The following is a 21,843-nucleotide window of genomic DNA, read 5'->3' as shown; positions in this document are numbered from 1 at the left end:
AGATACATTAGTAATTATTTCATGGTATTAAACAGATTAACATTAAATAAATAGAAATGATCAGATTCCCAATCAAACATGATGCAGTAAAATAAAGTTAAGCTAACTTCATTGTCTTCTGCAACAAGAGGCTAATCACAGTCTACTCAGCAACATTATGTCCCAGCTGTGATGGAAATGTAAGTACTCAAATGCGCTTTTTTAAAACACCGTAAAAGAGCTAAAGATATCAGCTTAGTGTTGTTCCAGATAATGACTCACTTTGAATAAGGAGGCCTCGGTTGATCAAAGGAGTCAAGCTCCTGCATCACATGACCAAGGAAACTGCATCAAATTTTAATTTCCCCGGAAGTTACCCATGCGACTCGGAGGCGTACCGGCTTCGCACAGGAGAAACATCGCACTATGGCCTCTCTCTGAGCCGCATCACACGATACTTGTGTATATACCTAACCGGCAATCCATCACCATCGACGCCTTGATCATGGACCTGCGGTCCAGAGGCTTTTCTTGGGGCCATCGGAGTTGTCAATAGTATTCCCGAAGGACTATATTATTTGATTTTGAGCACTGTCACTTTTACACGCCTGGGGGTTTAAACCGAAGTGACAGTTTAGCACTCTCCCCCATCTGCCGGTTAGCTAACTAGCTCGCTAAGTCATTAGCCAAGAAGGGCATCATTTTTCTGTTGGAGTTAAAGGACAAGGAAACTGCAACACCACCGCTTTGATTAACAGAAGACTGAGCCGAGGCTGATTCCCCGAGTTCCTACCTTGCAACAAAGTAACTGTTATAATTCCTGGTAAGAAGAAACCCCGCGGTATGCTAGTTCCCCGAGCGGGTCTGCATTTTTGTGAAAGGCACACGGGCTGAGCAGGCCCTGACCGTCCACACACACCAGCAGAGCTAGCAGGCTAATCCTCCCCCTGGGTCCCGGTAAAACTACTTTATCTTAGTGTTTTCCGTCAGTTCAGTATTTTTTTTATTTAGAGCTGACGCTAACCTAAAGTTACCTAAATTAACAGCGTTGGCTGTTTTGGGTTGGTTATCTCGGTGGGCTTCGTGGGAAAGCTATGGCTAACCCTAACCTAACGCTTTTTCGGTTCTCGGTTAAAAAAATAATAAAAAGAAATCAATGTTTACTGCGATCTGGATCAATTTCCTTACAGTTTGTCTTGAATCTAAAGTCGGTGCCCTCAGTGCCAAAATATTAGGCCACGTTAACCATGAACATCAGGTACACGGTTTCATTTTGGTGTCGCCAGGCCTGTAACACCCCGCTAACCGCTAGCCAATGTTAACCAACAATAGCATGACTGTAACTTAACCTAATCGCTGTCGCGTGTTGCAACATTATTGACAAAGCTAACTACTTCACTGTTCCCGGCCTTTGAGTATAAATGTGTATTCTTATAATCAGCACAGTAAAACTGTTTGACCGGGCTCTGTGTACATTAAGGTTAAATGCGGACTCAGCCACGTAGCGTAACTAAGTAAAATGTCTGTGATGGTGGGACACGTAACATTAGCCGGCTGTGGGCTAACGATCCAGCCAACCTCGCCGGGACATTTCTGATTCGTTAGCAGGCCATAAAAATATGTTATACGGTAAATGTCAGCTAATACAAGACCGTTTACATTTAATCGTGAATCATAAGCCCGTTAGCCATCGCTTCTGGCGCGCCATATGGAAGCATTGAAGCCCTGTCAAAAAGAAGCATGGCACCAGCTAGCATCTGACGATAGTCACTGTGTCAGCAGGTGGATGGTGTATGACACGTCTCCTGCTATTACGGCAGTTTATGTTTTTTTAAAAGCAATTCTATCATTTTTTAGTTTTTTAGTTTCAACCCTCAGTTTCAATCATTTACTCATGGGAAAACGGCAGTCAGTATTGAGTTTTGTATGGTTTATTTGCACAAACAGGAGGGAGGGAGGGGGGGGGGGCTTAGCTTCTGTTCACACAGTAAATGAACTTTGACCTGAGGTATCCATTTTCTTAGATTCACTTAAAAACAGCGTTCGTGTGAGCTTTAATAACCGACAAATTAGCATTGGCGTCTAAGGCAGCCATTTATTTGAAAGTAATTTGAACCCTTATCTACTCAACCTAAGCTTTGAATGGAAGATAAAACACATAATTGTGTTACCAGCTGATTTAATCAAGGATGGAGGAGGGAAAGACACTAATTGCATCCTCATATGAGCTCTGTAAAAATGCAATGGAACGAGATTGGGGAGGTGGTGGTGTTATCATAGGCGAAACTGCAGGCCACACCCTGGCTGCTTGGTTAGATGTTGCTACACTAAAGGTTCAACATGTCTCCTTACAGTGATCTTTAGTATCCAACCTCAATGGCTGTAATTAGCATTTTTAACAAAGACCTGGAATACCAGTGCCTGCTTGCAAATGTTAAAAAATCACATTTCAGCTCAAAGTAATTTCATGTTCTTCTCATTTTGACATTATTTCTTGCTCGTCTTTCCCCCCAGGAAGGCTGGCACCACATCGCCACCCTAATGCAGTACCATAAAAGAACGTGAAATGAACAAACCACCACAGCCTATAGCGGGACCCACTTCTGTCCCCAATCCTGCCCCTTCCCCTGGATTGACACAGGTGAGACCCGCTAACATAGTTTATTTATTTATTTTGATAGTTTAGAGTTTAGTAACCTTTTTCCCCCTCTCCCTCCTCTTCTGTTCTCTCCTATTAAGGCTGCCTACGGCCCTGGACAGCCACCTTCTCTTGTTTTTGCAACCCCTCCACCTCCACAAATGAACTCTGCACCACAGCCAAGACAGGTATTGTTCACAGCATGCTTTCTGTTGTTGATATGGTTGAGAGCCCCTTTCTTTCTTGCTCTTTCACAACAGTTTCTGACATAGCTTCTTCTGCTGTAAGGCTTTGCCTTGGCGTGTGTGTTATAACCGCTATTTGCCGCCTTTGTCCTTGAATGTCAATCTTGACTTCTTTCCTCTCTTCTGCTGTCCTAGTTTGCTACTGGGCCCCGTACTTTACATCAACAGGTACTAACACCCCTTACTTTTCCTCACATCCCCTCTGTCTCCTTAGTGTAATGCATGCTTTCAGATACAAATTGGGAAAGAAGATAAGATGAGTGTTTAGATCTGCCCTTCTAAACATCCATTTAGATTAGTTTACTTAAAAAAAAAAACATTCAAATCCAAATGAGCTCTTTTGCAACATTAAATTATTATTCAAGCCCTTAGATTGTGTAATCAACATTATGTAACTTTAATGCAAGTTACGTTTTGCAAGTGAGTCTATGATGTAAATTAAAACGAGCTGAAAATTCAACTCTACACAGTTTTCTTTTCCAGTGTCCCCCAAAGTTCTTTCCTTTTTCCTCAGTCCTTGTTTTCCCCTTTCATCTTAATTTAGTACCAAGTCAGCATATCTTGCATCAGATCATTTTTTTATTTAAATACCTGGTTTGTAGACATGAATTGTATTATTGTGAAAATTTTGAGAAATGAAAGCATTTCTGATACGGTCTAAATTGTGCAGCAGGCTGTCATTTGAAAACAGCCCACGTCTCGCCACTGTTTTGCATCGATCACCACATTTGTCCTAATCCCACAGTGATAAAGGGCCTTGTTGCCACCAGATATTAAAATGAATTAAACTGCATGTGCCTGCAGCCCTTAATGTGATTCTTTAACCTACCAGAAGTAGGGCCCTGCAGGACTAGAAGGGGATCGTGTTTCTATAATGATCTGTCCAGAATCGATTGCATGTGCGTCTGTAGTTTGAGCGTACCCATCATGACTGCGAGGCACACTGCTACCTCTCATACTCCTCCCTTCTTCCTTCGTTCTGTAAATTCAAACATCCCCCTCATTGTGTCCGGTCCTCATTTTCACCTTAATCTTACTCCCTTTCTTGCTCTTTGCTCATGTGTTGCGCGGCTGAAGGGTGGATACAGAGCATTACAGGTAACAGCTTTTCTCTTCGTCCCTCCCCTGTTAACTTGTGCTAACTTCATTGTGGCAGGAAGTCATGACTTTCAGGATAATTTAAACTCCCAAGTTACCCAGAATTGAATTTAGTGTGCACATGTGCAGTTGCTGTGAGTGCGTAGATTCCAGGTGAAGGGTATCGGCGTGTGCGCAACTCGAAGCAAACGCACAGAAAAATGTAAAAGCAAGAAATTTGGAATACCATTGTTACGAAATGCACAGGCAGAACCATACGTTTGCTGCTGATATGATGCAGTCTTCATCTTTTTGTTTTTGTTCTTTTAAGAGCTACTATCAGAACCGACCCGCCATGGCCACCAGTGCTCCAAGGGTACCGGGAAATAGTGGCCCTCGAGCTGTTGCACCAGCTCATGTCTACCCACCCGGCTCACAAATGATGATGATATCCCAACCTTTTGCTGGCTCTCCTCAAGGCTTCTTCATTCCCTCTGGACAGGTTAGTGCACACACGAGCTCTACTCTGCAGCCAGCCCAAGTAATCAATACATACTTATCATAACAGTTGCAATCACTTTTTAACACTTTTTTTTATTTGGGTAACATTACCTTCTGAATGAATTGAATTTAATAGTAACATGTTGAGCTTATTGCTCTTCATTATTGTTTGTATGTTTAATGTTGGAAGGTTGCAGTATTCTTCATGTCAGTTTGGTGTCTTTAGTGTCAGATTTCATTTTAAACTTGAATTCAGTTTTATTTATTTAGCACCAAATCACAACAGCAGTCACCTCAAGGCGCTTTATATTGTAGAGGTATCCGGCAACAATGGAGAGAAAAGTCCAACAATCAAATGACCCTCTTGTTGACAGCAGAAAGGAAAAACTCCCTTTTAACAGGAAAAAGCTTCTGTCACAATCAGGCTCGGGGAGGGGCGGCCATGTGCCGTGACCAGTTGGGGGTGGTGGGAGGAAAACGGGACAAAAGACACTCTGTGCAAGAGAGCCAGAGATTAAGAATAACTAATGATTAAATGCATAGTGGTGTATAAACACACAAAGCCCTCTTTCACTAGTACGTACTCAGCTCGACTCTGTTTTTAGGGTTCTCCATTAGGTGGCGCTACCAGGTACTTTTTTAGTACCTGGTACTCGGCTGGGGTTCCAAAATGCTCTCCGTTGATCCGAAAATGTGATGTCAATAGACTGCATGCCACTGTTTGACTGGTCAATAGTGTCACTGTAAGTCATGAGAGCATCTCCTTCACAAAAATCAAAATGGCCACTTTTGTAACCCGGCAACAAGGATATACCTTCACCTCGATGTCCTCCATTGTTGCGTTGTTTAAGTCGGGTACAAATAACGTCCTAGGCCCTTCGACCACGTTGGTATAACGACCCTATGCACATTAGGTGGTACTCAGGTGTAATGGAAAACGACTGAAACCAAGCCGAGTCGTGCCAAGTACTTACTAGTGGAAAAAGCGCTAGTAGTGAAGAACAAACACTCAGTGCTTTAGGAGTCCTTCTGATGGCTCATCCAAAGTGTCTTCTAAAGAGTTTCATTATACCCACCTTCCAGTCCTTAGCGAACCGCACCCAAAAACGAAGGTGACATCACAACCGATTCTGCTGGTTGTGCACCTCACAATTTAAACATATTATTTATTTTGGCATAATCTCCCTCTGCTGCTGCCATCACAGCTGAGTTGAGAACACTGTATATAATTGTGTTATATAATTGTGTTTGTTTTTACTGTTTTAATGATAACCTTTCAAAAGCTCAGAGATTCACAAATTGTACAGACGACATGTAGTAACACGAGACTTTGCACAAAAAAAAAAACAACCCAAAACTTGGCAGTTTCTTTGCTTTCGGTTTTGACTTCTCCTATACCAGCGCTAGTGTGGAAATTCGTCTGAAGCTTGTGATCCTATGTGAGGACGGGAGAGACGCAGTTTGGAAACCTGTTACGATGAGCTACATTAATATTTGAAAGTCCTCTTAATAGAGGTTTTTGGAGTGAGGCTCTCAAAACGTAATTGTTGTTTGTCTTGTTTCTACAGTACCGAGCTCCATACATGCCTCCTACCCAGCAGTATCCCGTGACCAGCGGCACAGCAAACTTCTATACCGGAACTAGCCCTGCTGAATACCCTCCTTATGGTAAGGGTTTTTAACCCCAAGACTCACAACAACCAAGCCGAACCACAAACGCGTTCAGTTTAAACACAGAACTTAATGGAGAAGTTCTAACCCGTATTTAAAACCACATCCACATGCAGAATTCCTCATCTGTAAAGTATTCCTGAATGTGGGGTGGTTTTGCTTGGCTGATTGTGGGTTGTTTTCTTGTTTCTATTTTTTCTGTGATGGGGGTTAATTGTCTTTGTTGCTGTAGTATGTCTGTCTCTGTGTGTGTTTCTTTTTCTTCGTTTTTTTTAATATGCCTTTGAGTCCAAACACTGCTGTATGTGCATGTAGTCGGGCTTAATTCTGCTTTGGCCTGTGTTCGTTTTCTGCACCTTACGCTGCCTTGTAGGTTCCATGAAATGGCTTTGAAACCGCAGTTTTCTCCTTTTTTGCATGTCTACATACAGCAGCAGAAGAGTTGTGTGGGAGCTAACGTTGCCAGAAACCCTATTTAAATATGAATGAACTGCACTTTTTAAGCAGGAAACGCAACTGCTACAAAAACTGATTTGCTTTAGTACATTTGTACTAATGCACAGATATTTTATATATACGTATAGATAAGTGGGGGTTTGTTGGCTCAGTTGAAACCCCCGTTGTATTTGCTTATAAAGACCCTTGTGTGATCGTAATGCACTTCAAAATTTGAACTATTTGAAAATAAATATATGCCAAGAGCACAAGGTAAGTACAGTAGAGGCATTGTTCATTTCATGGGACCTTCTTAACACCCTGCTTCCTCTGGATCCTCTCATTAACACATTCTGCATCTGTCTCTTCCTGCCCTCTCCTTCTTTCCTCCCTCTCCCGTCCCTCACTCCCTTCCTCTCCTTTGCTGCGTTGGTTCAGAGCCCTCTCTTGCCGCGAGGGAGAGGCGGGGTGGCGGGGGGAGAGGGGGCGGGCGAGAGAACGGCCGTCTCTCTCTCCACGGTGCGCCTCTCGCCTCCCAGCGCTACCCCGGTGAGTAGTGTGTGTGCTTTTGTGGTGGTCAGCAGGCTTCTGTGGCACTTCCTGTCTCTAACTGTGTCTTCCTGTCTCTGATTTCGTACGTGTAGGTCACGTACACACGACGATGGATGTTATTTAAATGTAGTTGTAGCAAATACAGAGAAAAACTTTAACTGAAACTTTTAGCTTGTAGCCTAGTGATGCCTCTGTGGTGATTTTTCTCCATTTGTTTCTTGTTTAAGAAGCTAAATAAATGGAATTTTGTATACAAAGGGTCAAAAACCAACTTCAGTTTGAAGTAATTTTCTGTACAGCAATACTACTTATAAATGTTTAAATTTGGCTGGATGCTGAATTGGTGGTTCCAGCTTCTGGTGCCAGCCCATTAAATTGTTTTAAAAGGTCTGGACAGATGTGAATGTAAAGAGCAAATGGCAGTTATGCCTCCTTACACAACTGAATGTAAAGTGGGCTGTTTCAATCTTTATAATTCATCACGTATTGTAGACAGAAGTAGTAAAGTTTTGTGTAGTAGTCAAATTCAGCCATCATTAATTCATAGACTTTGTTGTTAATATATAATGTGGATCAAAACATTAAAAATAAACCCACAAATTAGCCTTTAAGTACACGTTTATATCTGAAACCACACTTTGTGTACACGTACAAATGTTTGTTATTGCACCTTTACATTTTTTCCCCCCAACAGTTATCAGCAATGTAGAAAAAAAAAAATCTCAATCAAATGAAACAAGTACATACAGATTTTCTTTTAGTTTGAACTCTTGAAAACTCTTGTTTATTCTGAGTTGTTTTTATGATTTATTTTGTAATTTCTTTTCTTTGTTTCATTTCAACTTTACAGCTGGAGCATACTATCCAACTCCGCCTCAGTATCCCCCATCTGTCCAGCCTTCAGCGGTCATGCTGTCCACCCAGCAACAGCTACAAGTCCCGCCTCCTCAGCAAGCCCCTGCACAGTCACAAGGCCTAATGAAGAGAGAACGCAGACCGGTAGTATGTCCCAACAAAAGCACAGCACACCTCTTGAATGAGGTCAAAAATGTTGAATGGAGAGACACTGTATTGTGTGTTCAATGTGGAACTTTCCCTTTTAACCTGAAAACAACAATAGTATTTGTCATGATGGGGGTCGGCAGCTGTAGATCAGTAGTGGCAGGATGGTTGCACATTGTTTGTATTTTAATGTCATTTGCCTTTTCTCTAATAGATAACAATACGAGACCCCAACCAGGGTGGACGCGATATCACGCACGAGATCCTGTCGGGTGTAATGTCCTCCACCACACCAACACCACAGGTAAGACTTTACTTTGAAGTGACTGATTTAAATAGAGTAATGATAGTGTTGTACATTTGTCTTTTATCAGAAATCTAAAATATAGTTGGCTATCTTGTACTGACATGTGGTACTCTGTGTTTAAAGCAATACAGTAAAGCACAGAACTTCATTATGTTTTTCTCATGTTCATTTTGTCTTCACTGTAAATTGATTTGCTTTAGAACAAAGTAATTTTTTTCAATGTGAAGCCAACGTTTTGCTTTATATAGACAAAACAAAGGTAAGTTATAAAAAAACAACAAAAGATGTTATTAGGTGATGATTGCTCTGACTTTTTTATTTTTATTTTTTCTTACTTTAAAAAGGAAGGAATATGAATTTATCTGTACATAAAGGCACCGTTGTGGATTTTGTTTTTTTTTTTGTTTTTTTTAAGTACATCTGCGACTGTGTTGATGTCTTTTTTTATCTTCATGGTACTTTCTAATAGACAGCACAGCTGAGGTCAGTTTCACTAAGCAAACTATGCTGAGTCTAAGCAAATGCAAACAAATATGCACTGATGCGGTGAGCTATTGCCAAAGTTGAAAATTGCTAGTTGGAGGGGAAACGGGCAACACAAACGAATCACTTTTTAATAGAGTTGAGTGACACTGCAGCCTTCAAAGAAACAGGTCTGAGTCAATACCACCTCAGACAATATCCACCAAATGTGAGGGAAAAAAAACTTGTAACAAACTGCACCAAATGTGTGTTGATGCTCATTGTTAAAAGCCCTTTAGTGGGTTTTCTATTTTATTTATTAAAGGCCGCTATTGCTTTGTGATTGCAGGCACCGGATGCAAGTCCTGCACAGGTCAATGGGGAAATTTCCCAGCCTGTGATTGCACAGACGAGAAGAGGTGAGTATATTTTCTTAAGTTTGACTTGGTGAAAAAGACTGTAAATTTTTTTCTCGTCATTTATTGTCACGTCTCTCGCTGTCCAGATGATAACACAGAGCGTCCTACTAGTTCTGAAACCCCTCCTTCTCTTGCTGCGGCAAATGCTGAGCCTGTGTTGGAGAGCAAACAGGAAGTGGACAGCCAAATAGTGCTGCCTACTGAGTTAGCTGCACAATCTGTAGCCCCCGTAGCTACTACTGAGGTGCCATCCACACTAATAAAGGACCAGCAGTCTCCTCCTTCCCTTCCTCCAGGAGCAACGTTGACCACTACTCCTGCTGAGGCAGTAAATAAAGTTGGCACTACCGTTTCTGATACAGTAGATGCTCCTCTTGCAACCTCACAGTCTTCAGAAGCACCAGAAGCCCCTGTGAAAATAGAGGAACTACCGGCTGCTCCAGCTCAAGCTGAGAAGGCTCCAGAAAAGGAAGAAGCAAAAACAGAGGAAGTGAAGAAACTGGAAAAAGAAGAGCAGGTGGCCACCACGAAGTTGGAGCCTGCAGCTGAGGCTGCAGCAACAGGTTCTTCCAATCTTGAAGAAGAAAGAAAGAATAAAGAAGAAATGGCTACAAAAACGGCAACTGAAGTCTCCCAGCCTCCCCCACCTGCACGGGAGCCTGCTGGTACACAGACCCAGAACGCCGTTCTGTGCTCTACCCCCGAACCTGAATCCACACAAGTTGAGGCAGCAGAGCCTGTTCTCCCCAACGGCCTTCCTCAGGAGACCGAAGAACTGCCCAAGGATAATGCAATTTCAGACACTACGCCCCACAAACAGCCAGACGCTTCTCAATCTCAGGAATCCACACCTATGGCTAAAACGGCAACAGCAGCCCAGGAGGTGAAAGAGGAGGCTGAAGAGAAGGAGGAGGAGGAAGAGTGCAAGAAGAAAAGTGAGGATACCCCTCCTGCCTCTGTTAGCTGCCCAGAAGAATCTACTATGCAAGGTACAGTTAATCCCCCCCCCTTGCTTCTCAGGCTGTCACATGCCTAATCTTGTTTTATCTGAATTTTAATGTCATCACTTTGTCTTTCCTTTTGAAGCTGCTACGCATGTGCAAAGGAAGAAAAAGAACATGAAAGAGTTTAACAAGAAGGAGGCCATTGGTAATCTCCTGGATGCCTTCACAGAGGTTTGTGTTAAATCAGACGACAGTCCAAAAAGCTCTTAAACTGGGTCGTCCATCTTTTACTCTCAATAAACAACAGATTCTTAGAAAACTTGATCTTCTCTTTCTTTTTGCAGGAACAGGGTGCCAAGCCTGCCTCTGAACCCATGCCCACTCAGGCCAACCCTCCAGCACCAGCTGAACTTCCTGTCGAAGTGGCAGATGAGACCTGGGAGCAAAAAGAGGACAAGCAGAATGCAGAACCTGACAAGTCTAAAGGCACACCTGAGCCAACTGAGCAGAAATACCAGTACAAACAAGGTATGCTTTGAAAGCTTAAAAGGCTAAAAAAAATCTTTAAATGTTTTAATCTTTTCCCTAAAGCTAAACTGATAAAACTCTGTACATACTTTGGTCTTAGGGCAAATATAATTTATTTCAGCATTAAATTTTAAGTCTGTTTTTTTCCTTGTGCCTGCATTTATATGCTGGAAGGATGAGGCCTTGTTTGATATAAGCACAGTGTGAAAATCTCTTTATGGTGACTTTAGTTTCTCTCATAGTGCCGTCATCGTTTTATTATTTTAGTTTCAAAGAATCTGCACTGACAGAGTGGATTATCACAGCCATCTTTCAGAATACAGCTACAGTAAAGCTGTGCCTTTAATCATGTGCCTTTGCATATTTCCTGTACGTTATGCAGAAGAATGGAAGCCGATAAACCCGGAGGACAAGAAGCGGTACGACAGGGAGTTCCTCCTGCGCTGCCAGTTCATCAGCGCCAGTATGCACAAGCCTGAGGGCCTGCCTATCATCAGTGATGTGGTGCTGGATAAGGTAGGTGATGTTGAGCTTTGTGTAAAAGAACGCAGAAATGATACAAATTGAGTTGAAGAATATGGCAGTTTTGTTTTACTCCTCATCTGTAAATTTTGACCTCACATCTTGAAGTGCACCACAATCTTTGAGGCGCTTCAGCCAGTCGTGCAACTCACGATTTTTGTAACCTGATGCGTTGTCCCGGGCCGTCACAGCTTTGTTAAAGGCTGACGGGGTATTGTTGTCACCACACAGAGCAAGCGAGTAGGCGGGTGTAAATGCGATAATGAGGTGATGTAGGATTTTGAAATTCACATCAGTAGGTGCATCTGCTAAAAATTTTAAGTTTGAATTTCAGTGACCTTGTCCTAAAGTTCAAGGTCAGAGGTGAAGTTTCCTGAAAATCTTGTGAATGCAAAAACTCGAGAACAAAGTCATCTAGGATTTTCAAATTGATACCATATGTTGATCTACTAGGAGGCTGAGGGGTAGTGCTGCCGACTGCCAGTATTTTAAACTTTGTGTGAAAACACGGGGGAGTTTTCCTTTATTTATTTTTGCCTCTTTAATTGCAGGTGAACAAGACTCCACTACGACCTGCTGACCCATCTCGCCTGATGAACACTGGTCCTGATTTTACTCCCTCATATTTAGGGAACCTTGGGAGCAGATCAGTGGGAGGACCTCGTGGCCCGGTTAGCTAATTTTACAGTTTTTAAAAGACACTTTTAAGCATTAACTTGCATTATAGTTAATAGGTTTACCAATTGTGTCGTCAGCACACCGTTTTTATACTTTTGCACTTGAGACGTGATGGCCTGAAGTAAAACAATCTCCCTCTGTGCCTGTCTTCCTACAACGTGCTGGAGTACTTGTCTGATGTTTTTTGAGATAAAGAGGTGTATTATGAGCTGACATGACACAAAAGTGCAATGAATGCCAGCAGTTGTGATGTTACGTTTGGCAGACAAGCTGTTTGCAAAGGCAGAGATCTCTAGTGTAAACTTTTTGTTTAGTGAAGTTTTTTCCTACTAGCTTTTTAAAATATTTATGCGTTTCTCTCCATTTAGCCATCTGGGCCCCGTCGCTCTCAAACCAAAAAAATTATCACCAGCATGTCGCTAAATGATGACGTGCAGCTCAGCAAGGCTGAGAAGGCCTGGAAGCCCTCTGTGAAAAAGGCCACTCGTACCCGTGTTGATGAGCCTGAAGAGGAAGACCCAGAACAGGCCAAGACTCAAGAGCTGTTCAAGCGTCTGCGGAGCATCCTCAACAAGCTGACGCCACAGAAGTTTCAGGAGCTGATGAAACAAGTGACAGAGCTGACGATAGACACTGAGGAGAGGCTGAAGGGAGCCATCGACCTCATCTTTGAGAAGGCCATCTCAGAGCCCAACTTCTCTGTGGCCTACGCCAACATGTGCCGCTGCCTTATGGGGGTGAGTCTAGTGAAGGTTGGATGTTGTGCTTTGATCATATGCTCTAGTGATGACTTCTGTTTAGTGCCACGTGTCTGGGCCACTGAACTTTTTGTGATGGTATTGAGGAACTGAAGGAGCATACTCTCAGCTACATATTTGTTAAATGCAGTTGAATGGGAAAACGTGCGTTAAAACCCCCTGGTGACATTGAATGTTGTCTTCCACCAGCTGAAAGTCCCCACTTCAGACAAGCCAGGAGTTTTTGTGAACTTCCGCAAACTGCTGCTCAACCGCTGCCAGAAAGAGTTTGAGAAGGACCAGGATGATGATGAGATCTTTGAGAAAAAGCAAAAGGAATTGGAGGCTGCCAAAGACGTAAGAACTGTCAAAACCACCGTTCAGATTTAGAGTAAACTTGTCATATGACTCGTACACTAAGCACAAACTTGTATCCGCCTGCAGGGTGAGGAGCGTGAGCGCTTCAGGGTAGAGCTGGAGGAGGCCAGAGATAAAGCTCGACGCCGCTCACTGGGCAACATAAAGTTCATTGGTGAACTGTTTAAGCTTAAGATGCTGACAGAGCCAATCATGCACGACTGTGTCGTGAAACTACTTAAGAATCACGATGAGGAGTCTCTCGAGTGTCTCTGCAGACTGCTGTCCACTATTGGTAAAGACCTGGACTTTGAGAAGGCAAAGGTAAGTAAAGCATGGACTAACACTGATATATGTACACGTTAAGATGTCTCCTGTGATGACCTTGTTTTTGTGCCACGTGTCTGGGCCACTGATCATTAGTGATGGGTTGAGGAACTGAGGAGGCAGTTCTCGATGTATCATTAGGTACACACAGTTTGTCATTTGGTACCTGTACCTCATAAAATTCACTCTTTTCTGTGTCCCCGACAGCCTCGCATGGATCAGTATTTTAATCAGATGGACAAGATTATTAAAGAGAGAAAGACTTCATCAAGAATCCGCTTCATGCTGCAAGATGTTTTGGACCTCAGAAGGGTAATTGTTAAATCATATTCAACATTTTAGAGCAATAAAGAACTGATAGCCAGCATTTATCATGACTTGAGTTAGTAGTGTATGTATCTCAGTGTTTATATACAGTATAGTCTGAAGGGTTTGTTTTTTTTACCAGGGTAGCTGCATAGCAGAGACCACACTCACAAACTTCTGGTGCGCACCCAGTTGTTTTGTTCTATAAGCAGTGCTAAAATAAGACAGTGAGTACTCGGTTCAGAAAAGGGCGTCACGGGTTACTGCTGGTAGGCTTCAAAGGGGTAAAGGGATAGTTTGAAAAAAAAAATTTTTTTTCTGTCCGTGAGAACGTCATCATCAGCATCATCAGGCATAGATTTGCCAGCAAGCAGACCCCTCACTTTTATTTTGAAAGTTTACGGTGTTCACGTTGCAAATCAGCTAGGCCCAGTTCTTTCCTTCTCATATTTCCTTACCTGCTGGATATCAAACCATGTCACTGGTGTGGTGGTTCCTGATAACATTCAGCTGTTTGCCCTTTCAGTATCTCATCTCCAACATCTTGGCCTGCAGTTGGCGACGACAATTCTTGTTCCGCTCTAGAGATTTGCTGTGAACAGGAGGAACACTGGAAAGCGGTTTATGTTGATCATACTGAAGCTGCAGAATAGAACAAGGATTTCATTTTTTCCCCCTTTTCTTTTATGTCACAAAGGGCTTAAAAATGAAAATATTTGACGCACGGCCCGTAAAACTGTGTTATTGAGGGTGGATGTGCTTTTTGTCTCAGGTTCTCCTATCAGAACATTTGTACTATTACAAATGTAATCCAAAACACAGACAGAAACACCCCAGAGTGGCTCACAGGTGTTAATTGTCTTCTGTCTCTGATCCACAGAATAACTGGGTGCCTCGTAGAGGAGACCAGGGTCCTAAGACAATTGATCAGATTCACAAGGAAGCAGAGATGGAGGAGCACAGGGAACAGATGAAAGTCCAGCAGCAGCTCCTGTCCAAGAAGGAAAGCAGAGACAGGTTCACGGGAAACATGGGCAGCCGAGGCCCTCACACACCAGGAGGTGGCCGGACCAGCCAGCCTCAGGATGAGGGGTGGAACACAGTCCCCATCTCCAAGAACAGACCCATCGACACCACCCGCCTAAGCAAGATCACAAAGGTAACGTCCGAAAATTCATGTGAAGGCTTGAGCTCTTTCTCAGGCCTCTTGAGAATGAATATAACTTTTTTGTTTCCCTGTAGCCTGGTGCTATGGATTTCAACAACCAGCTGTTGGCTCCGGGTGGCAAAGGCATGTGGGGCAGCTGGGGAAAAGGCAGCAGCGGAGGAACTGGAGCTAAACCAGCGAGTGGAGACCAGGGTAAGACCTTCAGCTTTCTTCTAAAACACAGCATTGCTTAGTGGCTGTTTGTGGTTTGGCTCTTAATCTATTCATTTCCATCTTTCTAGACTCTGGGCGTCCAGGTACCAGCACTCTCAACCGCTTCTCTGCCCTACAGTCTGGGTCATTGATGTCTTCAACAGACTCTGATCGCAGAGTTCCTCAAAGGTACTCAGAAGCACCAAATATTTTATCATTAATTAGTCTGCTTCTGCTTTAGTTGAGTACTTAATTCACGAATTTTAGTTTATCACTTGTCATAGGCACTCTTATTTTTTACTTTATGTTGATGTCACGTTTTTCAAAACACATTTTACTGGCATCTAGTTGTGAGGTTGCAGATGGCAACCACTTGAATACTAATCTTCCTCCATCTGGCCTCCCCTTTGTATACGAGAGCCTACTGCGGTCTCAAAAAATACAAAAAGTTTAGTGGTACCGTTCAACATGATTACAAATTGATTGAGTGCGTTATTAAAGTGACCTCTTTGTGTCTCCTTTACCATTAGGTCGAGTTCGAGCCGCGAACGTGGGAGCAACAGGGACAGGAGCGACCGCAACAGGGATCGATTTGACAGATTTGATCGCAGCGAAGGACGGGAAGCGAACCAAGTCACCAAGAGAAGCTTCAGCAGAGAGTCGCAAGAGCGCGGCGGGAGGGGAGGAGATGGCAGATCTTCGACTGAATCTGTGCGCCGCGTCGCCAGCATGACAGACAGTCGGGACAGAGGAAGCAGGGATCGGGGAAGCAGAGACCGAGGAAGCAGAGATAGAGGAAGTCGGGACAAGGGTAGTGACTTCGTCCCAGGTATGAAATAAAGAATTAAAAAGAGTTGAATAGAGAAAGATGTGGTTTAAAGAAAAGGACATAAAGAACAATGAGCTTCAAGTTGTATTTTTACCTTTTTCTTCAGTTAAGCGTGAGAGCGCTCCCACTCCTCCTCCATCTCTCCCTAAACCTGCTATGACTGAAGAGGAAGTGGAGAAGAAGTCGCATGCCATCATTGAAGAATACCTCCACATCAATGATGTCAAGGTGCAGACTTGCCTCTAACAATCAGAGTTATATTTCCATGTTTAGAAGTGAACCGTGTTAACACCATTGCTTTGTGTCACTCTGGTGCTGTAGGAGGCATTGCAGTGTGTGGTGGAGCTCAATAGCACATCACTGCTGTACGTGTTCGTGCGGAACGGCTTGGAGTCGACGCTTGAACGAAGCACCATCGCTCGGGAACACATGGGCCTGTTGCTGCACCAGCTTGTTAAGGCAGGGACTTTGCCCACGCAGCAGTACTACAAAGGGTAAGCATGTAACAGGAAGAACGTCGCCTGGTTTCAACTAAAATGTACCCTCGATGGGTGTTCTCGAGCAGATGGAACTAAAGCCGATTCTTTTGCAGGCTACTAGAGATTCTGGAGGTAGCAGAAGACATGGCCATAGATATACCTCACATCTGGCTCTACCTGGCTGAGCTTATTACTCCTATGCTCCACGAGGGAGGCATCCCTATGGGACAGCTGTTCAGGTGAGAGCTTAATGTCAGCGGTCACATTTCAAATAAGTGAAAGCAAACTCGAATACTTTGACTTTAGAATATAGTCCGATGGAAATGGACGTTTTGAAACTGTAAATAGTGTTGGATTCGTTTTCCAGAGATTCTTTTGTTGACGGTGTTTCTCGGAAATAACGATTTTAAGCTAAATTTAAAACTAGGTCACTTATTTCCAGCTTTAAAATGAGATAAACTAAATTATCATCCAGCTGTAAGAAAAATGGGAGCTTAATTTAGTGCATCTGTGTCTTCAGGGAGATCTCAAAGCCTCTTGTGCCTCTGGGGAAGGCCAGCGTGCTGCTGGTACAGATCCTCAAGTTGCTTTGTAAAGAAAAGGTAACCGAACACACTCGTTTTATTACCTTGTGTTCTACATGTTTTTTTGGTTTTGGTTTAAAAAAAAAAAAGAGAGAGAAAGAAAAAGAAATAAAAGCCACAGATATTTAATTATCTGGCCCTTTCCCCCCCTTAAGACCCCCAAGAAGGTCGGAGCTTTGTGGACAGAGGCTGGGCTAAATTGGAACGACTTCTTGCCCAAAGATGAAGACGTCAACAAGTTTGTCACTGATCAGGTACGTGCAACACATTCAGGTTTTAGACGATAAAACACTTGTCTGCACTTTTGGAGTTTTGTTTAGTGATCTAAAAATGTTAGGATACGTTTAAAGCAGCTATAATTGGTCTATTTTGTAACAACAAAGCTTAAAATGGTAACGAGAAAGCAGCACATCCTGCACAGCACCAAAGACAGACAAACACAGCTGGAGTCTACCTGGTGGGCAGAGATGAAAGCAAGAGATTTTTGCTTGTGGGGATTTACGATTAGAAACAAGTTACTCCGTGTCTTCAGGCTTTTTTAAATTAATTTATTTTTTTTACACATTGTATTGTGTATTTCAGAAAGTGGAGTTCACCGTGGGAGAGGAGATGGAGCCCAAAGAGGCCAGTAAGAAGAAGGTCCTCAGCGGAGAGGAGATCAGCAAACAGCTGGACAGACTCCTCCAGGACAAGGCCAACAATCAACGCATCAGAGACTGGATCGAGGTGTGTGTGAGTGTGTGAGGCAGTACAGAGTGTTTTCAGACCTGAACACTTTGTGCGAGCTGTTATTTTCCAGTGTTGTTCATGTTCCCTCTCTCCAACTGCGTTTTGTTTCCTATTTTCAGGCTAACTTGGACGAGCAGCAGACTGCTTCGAACCAGTTTGTACGAGCATTGATGACATCAGTGTGCCAGTCTGCTATCATATGTAAGTATGACTAATACACCACGAGCTGCCTCTTTTTCTGTGTGTGTGTGTCTATGATTTAGTCTTTTTCCTTTTCACAACGACCCAAGCTCAAATTCTGAAGTATGGAAAATATAGTTGTTGTTTTATAAATAAATTAAAACAGATTTATTTTATAGTAAATTTTAATAGCGCTTACTTTTAAAAATCACACTTTCTGGTTTAAAAACTTGTTCACTTCGTTTCAGGTGACAACCCGTACAAGGTGGATGCACAGCAGATCGGCCAGAGAGCCTCTCTGCTGCAGAGATACCTGTACGACGAGCAGAAAGAGCTGCAGGCCCTGTACGCCCTCCAGGCTCTGATGGTGCACATGGAGCAGCCTGCTCGTGAGTTTCCCCACTTACAGTGAACTATAATACTGCCAAACATACAAATCTGATTGGTTCACTTATAAATATTTAGATACTGAAGCATCTGTTAAATCCAGGCGTCAAAGTCGCCAATGATTCAAAGTGTCATTTTAATGTTGTTTCCTCAGCTGTTGCGTCTTTTTGGCAATATAAGCAAATGATCCCAAATTTCATGAGACTGAGCGGAGACGAAACTGATCTCAAGGCTTACTGTAATGCGGTGATACTGGTTTCAGTCGTGCAGCTGGGCTGATTATAAGGTTGGGAGAACTTAAAGAAGTTACATGGATGAGTGATGAGATGTACCTCCCACTGATAATGTCGCTCAGCTTTCTGAGATTTCTTTTTTGTTTAACCTGGATTCTTGATCGTGCATTGAGACACAGCAGGAAGATACCATAAATCGGTTCAGATAATGGCACAAGATGGCAAATTTATTGGCCTTTGTAAACTATTAGTGATAAATGTTCTCTGGGTGAGTCTCGCTCCCTCCAAGTCTGTCTTTGAATTATTTCAGAGAGATTTTTTTTTTAATGTTACTAAAGTCCAGTAAGCTTGTTTAAAGAGCACAAATCAAGCAGAAATCTTTCCTGTGAGCTTGTTTCAAATTCAGCTGACAGTAGCTGTCGCTCAGAGTAATCGAGCAGGGACATGTAACCAAATCAGCTGTTTGCTGGAAATTCAATGCTTCGTCTATTTTAAAAAGCCTTCACGTCACTGTAAGCAGTCTTGTTGGCATATACAAAGTTGATGTTTCCCCAAAGAAAGGAAAAAAAACTTAAAGTCAGCTTTTAAGCGAAAACTACAAAATCAACTGTTACAAAATATCTTTATAAATTTGCATTATTGTATCTACTTTCTAATCAATCCGGACCTTTTTGACCACTTGAAATAGTTTTATAGATCAGCAATGTTATGTTGTCATTTTTGCTTCCCAGATCATTCTTTAAAAAGATGTTTTTAATGTTTGCGAGACTTTTTACCTGGATAAATAAAGGATCTGTAAAATTCCCTTTGCCAAACACGGATTGCAGCTTCTTCCCTGACAGGAATGTTTCTCTGGATCGCAATGACTTGATATCATTCACATACTCTATGTGCTGTTGGGTGCAGCTTTTTTTTTTTGGGGGGGGGGGGGTTAAAAACAAAAAACAGCTGCTGCTCTAAAGTAATGTGTAATTGGTCATGTGATGATCACAGGCATTAAAAAAATGGACCTTGTTGATTTGTCTGAAAGCTCCTTATCAGAAAAGATCTGCCTGTATTTCCAGGTTGTTTTTGTTCAGGGTGAAAACGGATAAAATCATCATGTATACAGCAGCTGTGTATTCAGGGTATCAAGATTTAAAGATGAGACTGAAGGTTTTTGTAGTGTTGCTGCTGGAGGGCCTGAGTCATTTTTGCCTGAACACAGTAATGGAAGTGGTCTATTTTGGAGGAAAACACATTCTTGGGGTGATTTATTTATTAATTTTTTTAATGGCGTTATAAACTGGATTGGAGGGTTGAAACAGAAAAGCCTAATCACTAAAAGAAACGTGTTAATTAGGATTTGACCTACTGATTACCTCTTTATAGCTTTTCAAGTGTCCCTGACTCAGTGCAAATAGAAACAATTTTAAAATGGAGCTGTTAATAAAGCTTCTATAATGCTCTAATTTTGTCTCTGCAGACCTGCTGCGGATGTTCTTCGACGCCTTGTATGATGAGGACGTCATTAAAGAGGAGGCCTTCTACGAATGGGAATCCAGCAAAGACCCGGCAGAGCAGACAGGCAAAGGCGTGGCCTTGAAGTCGGTCACTGGCTTCTTCACCTGGCTCCGCGAGGCCGAAGAGGAATCTGACAAGGACTAAAATACTGAACTAAAAGCTGCCGCCAGAGCTCTGCAGGCGACCACGGAGAGTCATGGACAGTATTGCCAGAGAGGCAGACTCGAATCAATCCTCAATGAGGATAAATCTTTATTGTGTTCCTTTTTTTTTCTTCTTTTTTTGGAGGGATGGACTCTGAAAAACAATCATTTCTTTTCTACCTTCCCTCTCCTGCTTCCTCATTATTTCTCCACCTGCTTGTCACAGCAAGTGTCCTCATCAAAGCAAACTTGAAAATGCAGGTTTCAGCAGGATTACTCATTAGCGAAGTGTGAAGTATCCCACATCACTACGAAACTTTCTATGTCAAAGTAAAGCAAACCAATGGGCTGCTCTTTCACCCCTCTAGACGATTCTAATGACAAACAACCTTTCTGATCTACAAGAGGAAACAGCAGGGCGTGAAGTGTAGTGGGTGGGTGGGTGGGTTGGTGGAGGGGGGTTTATCAACATGCCATAACATTTGTTCAGTCCCGACACGGCTCTTATGTCCTTGTCCTTTTCCGGAGTGTGCAGCATGACTGAAGTGTGTTCCTATTAACGATCCAGTGGACAAAACGTTACAGTGTACATGAACTAATCTTAATTTGACGGAGTTTTTAAAGCAAAGGTTGTCTATTTTCTCTCGTTTCCTATCATGATAAACTAGCAGAGGACAGAAACACAGAGGGCTGATGTTGACCTTTGACCTTGACTACTAGGGGGTGGTCTTAATGCTTCCTCTTTAAAGCCATTCTCTCCCATCCCCCAGTAGTGAACCACACTGACTGACTCTTCATCTTTTACCTCTTCTGTACTTAAACCTGAGCTGTTGTAGAGGACACTTAACGACCCAATCACCGTTAAAACTTGAAATCTACAGAAAATTGACTTGATAAAATATATAAAGTTTAAAAAAAAAAAAAAAAAAAAAAGACAGAAATGATCCGAAAGCCTTTTCTACTTTAAGTGGAAACTAGTTTCAGGATTTCAGGAGCGTTCTGTAAATATATAATAATAATAATAATAATGATGATGATAATAAACTTTTTCAGTTTTATTTTTCAGAAACAAATTGCTGATGTAATTGCAGTGTCTCCTTATCCAGCAGAAACCGCAGTTGTCCGGATGCAGAGAGGTGCTTTAGATAATCCATTGATTATTAGTTTTATTTGAATTTTGTAAATATTTTCTTTCCTTTTTTTTTTTCTTTTTTTTCCGCTTTCGTTATTTAAAAAAAAAATTATTGCTTCTTTTGCATCGGAAACTGGAAAGGTAATGGAACATTGCAAATAAAGGACTTATTAAGTTGCTGAGCCGAGTTTTGGTTTTTGCCTCTGATGATGATTTTACGTTGAACTAAGGCCACTCTCATCTGAAACCAGACCAGTTTATTTTCAGTTTGTGTTTTTGTTTTTGTCATGTGTAAGTTAACACAGGGTCGACGTGTTTGACAGCAAAACGTGTTTGATGAGATGAAAAACAAGTCCCTCCACTGTGGTTTTACTGATCCATATTGCAATCAGTTTCTAGTTTTGAAGATTTGTCCATGCAGACCTACAAATATGGGGAAAGTGCCTTAGTACCAACTGAGAATGACTTCAACACCACAATCTGAGTATTGTTACTGACCGTGTTCATCCTTTAATGACCACAGACCACAGTGTACCCGTCTTCTGGTCAGGGCAAGTGGCTTTATTGTCATTCCAACCATGTGCAGTACACAGTGAA

At 42.4% G+C, this 21,843-nt stretch overlaps 1 protein-coding gene and 2 non-coding genes across 9 annotated transcripts; all 3 read left to right on the top strand.

The window, feature by feature from the left end:
• Positions 1 to 350: 350 nt before the first annotated feature.
• eif4g1a (eukaryotic translation initiation factor 4 gamma, 1a) lies at positions 351 to 21,426 on the top strand. Of its 7 annotated transcripts, none has more exons than XM_035905951.2 (33): positions 351 to 802; positions 2,498 to 2,620; positions 2,719 to 2,805; positions 2,998 to 3,030; positions 3,940 to 3,960; positions 4,271 to 4,441; positions 6,009 to 6,108; positions 6,985 to 7,095; positions 7,949 to 8,100; positions 8,315 to 8,404; positions 9,219 to 9,288; positions 9,375 to 10,277; positions 10,375 to 10,463; positions 10,577 to 10,760; positions 11,143 to 11,276; positions 11,834 to 11,953; positions 12,329 to 12,697; positions 12,908 to 13,054; positions 13,142 to 13,378; positions 13,589 to 13,693; positions 14,568 to 14,846; positions 14,930 to 15,047; positions 15,137 to 15,236; positions 15,578 to 15,876; positions 15,983 to 16,104; positions 16,198 to 16,370; positions 16,469 to 16,594; positions 16,876 to 16,957; positions 17,095 to 17,193; positions 17,522 to 17,665; positions 17,788 to 17,869; positions 18,097 to 18,237; positions 19,934 to 21,426. In XM_035905951.2, exons 2-33 carry the CDS (start codon positions 2,546 to 2,548, stop codon positions 20,113 to 20,115), a joined length of 5,145 nt encoding a protein of 1,714 aa, XP_035761844.2. In that variant the 5' UTR covers positions 351 to 802; positions 2,498 to 2,545; the 3' UTR covers positions 20,116 to 21,426. The 7 variants fall into 7 exon arrangements, with proteins under 7 accessions (XP_035761844.2, XP_006786558.2, XP_006786557.2 ...); XM_006786495.3 differs by having other exon boundaries at positions 2,494 to 2,620; positions 7,949 to 8,097; XM_006786494.3 differs by having other exon boundaries at positions 2,494 to 2,620.
• Positions 12,739 to 12,816, top strand: LOC118453938 (small nucleolar RNA SNORD66). Its single transcript, XR_004843509.1, has one exon. It is a non-coding gene; the product is annotated as a small nucleolar RNA SNORD66 (small nucleolar RNA).
• LOC118453936 (small nucleolar RNA SNORD66) lies at positions 13,426 to 13,500 on the top strand. Its single transcript, XR_004843507.1, has one exon. It is a non-coding gene; the product is annotated as a small nucleolar RNA SNORD66 (small nucleolar RNA).
• Positions 21,427 to 21,843: the final 417 nt, after the last annotated feature.

Source organism: Neolamprologus brichardi, chromosome 18, assembly GCF_056152115.1.
Source record: "Neolamprologus brichardi isolate AB-2024 chromosome 18, ASM5615211v1, whole genome shotgun sequence".
NCBI lineage: Eukaryota > Metazoa > Chordata > Actinopteri > Cichliformes > Cichlidae > Neolamprologus > Neolamprologus brichardi.
This window is presented reverse-complemented; position numbering and strand designations above follow the sequence as displayed.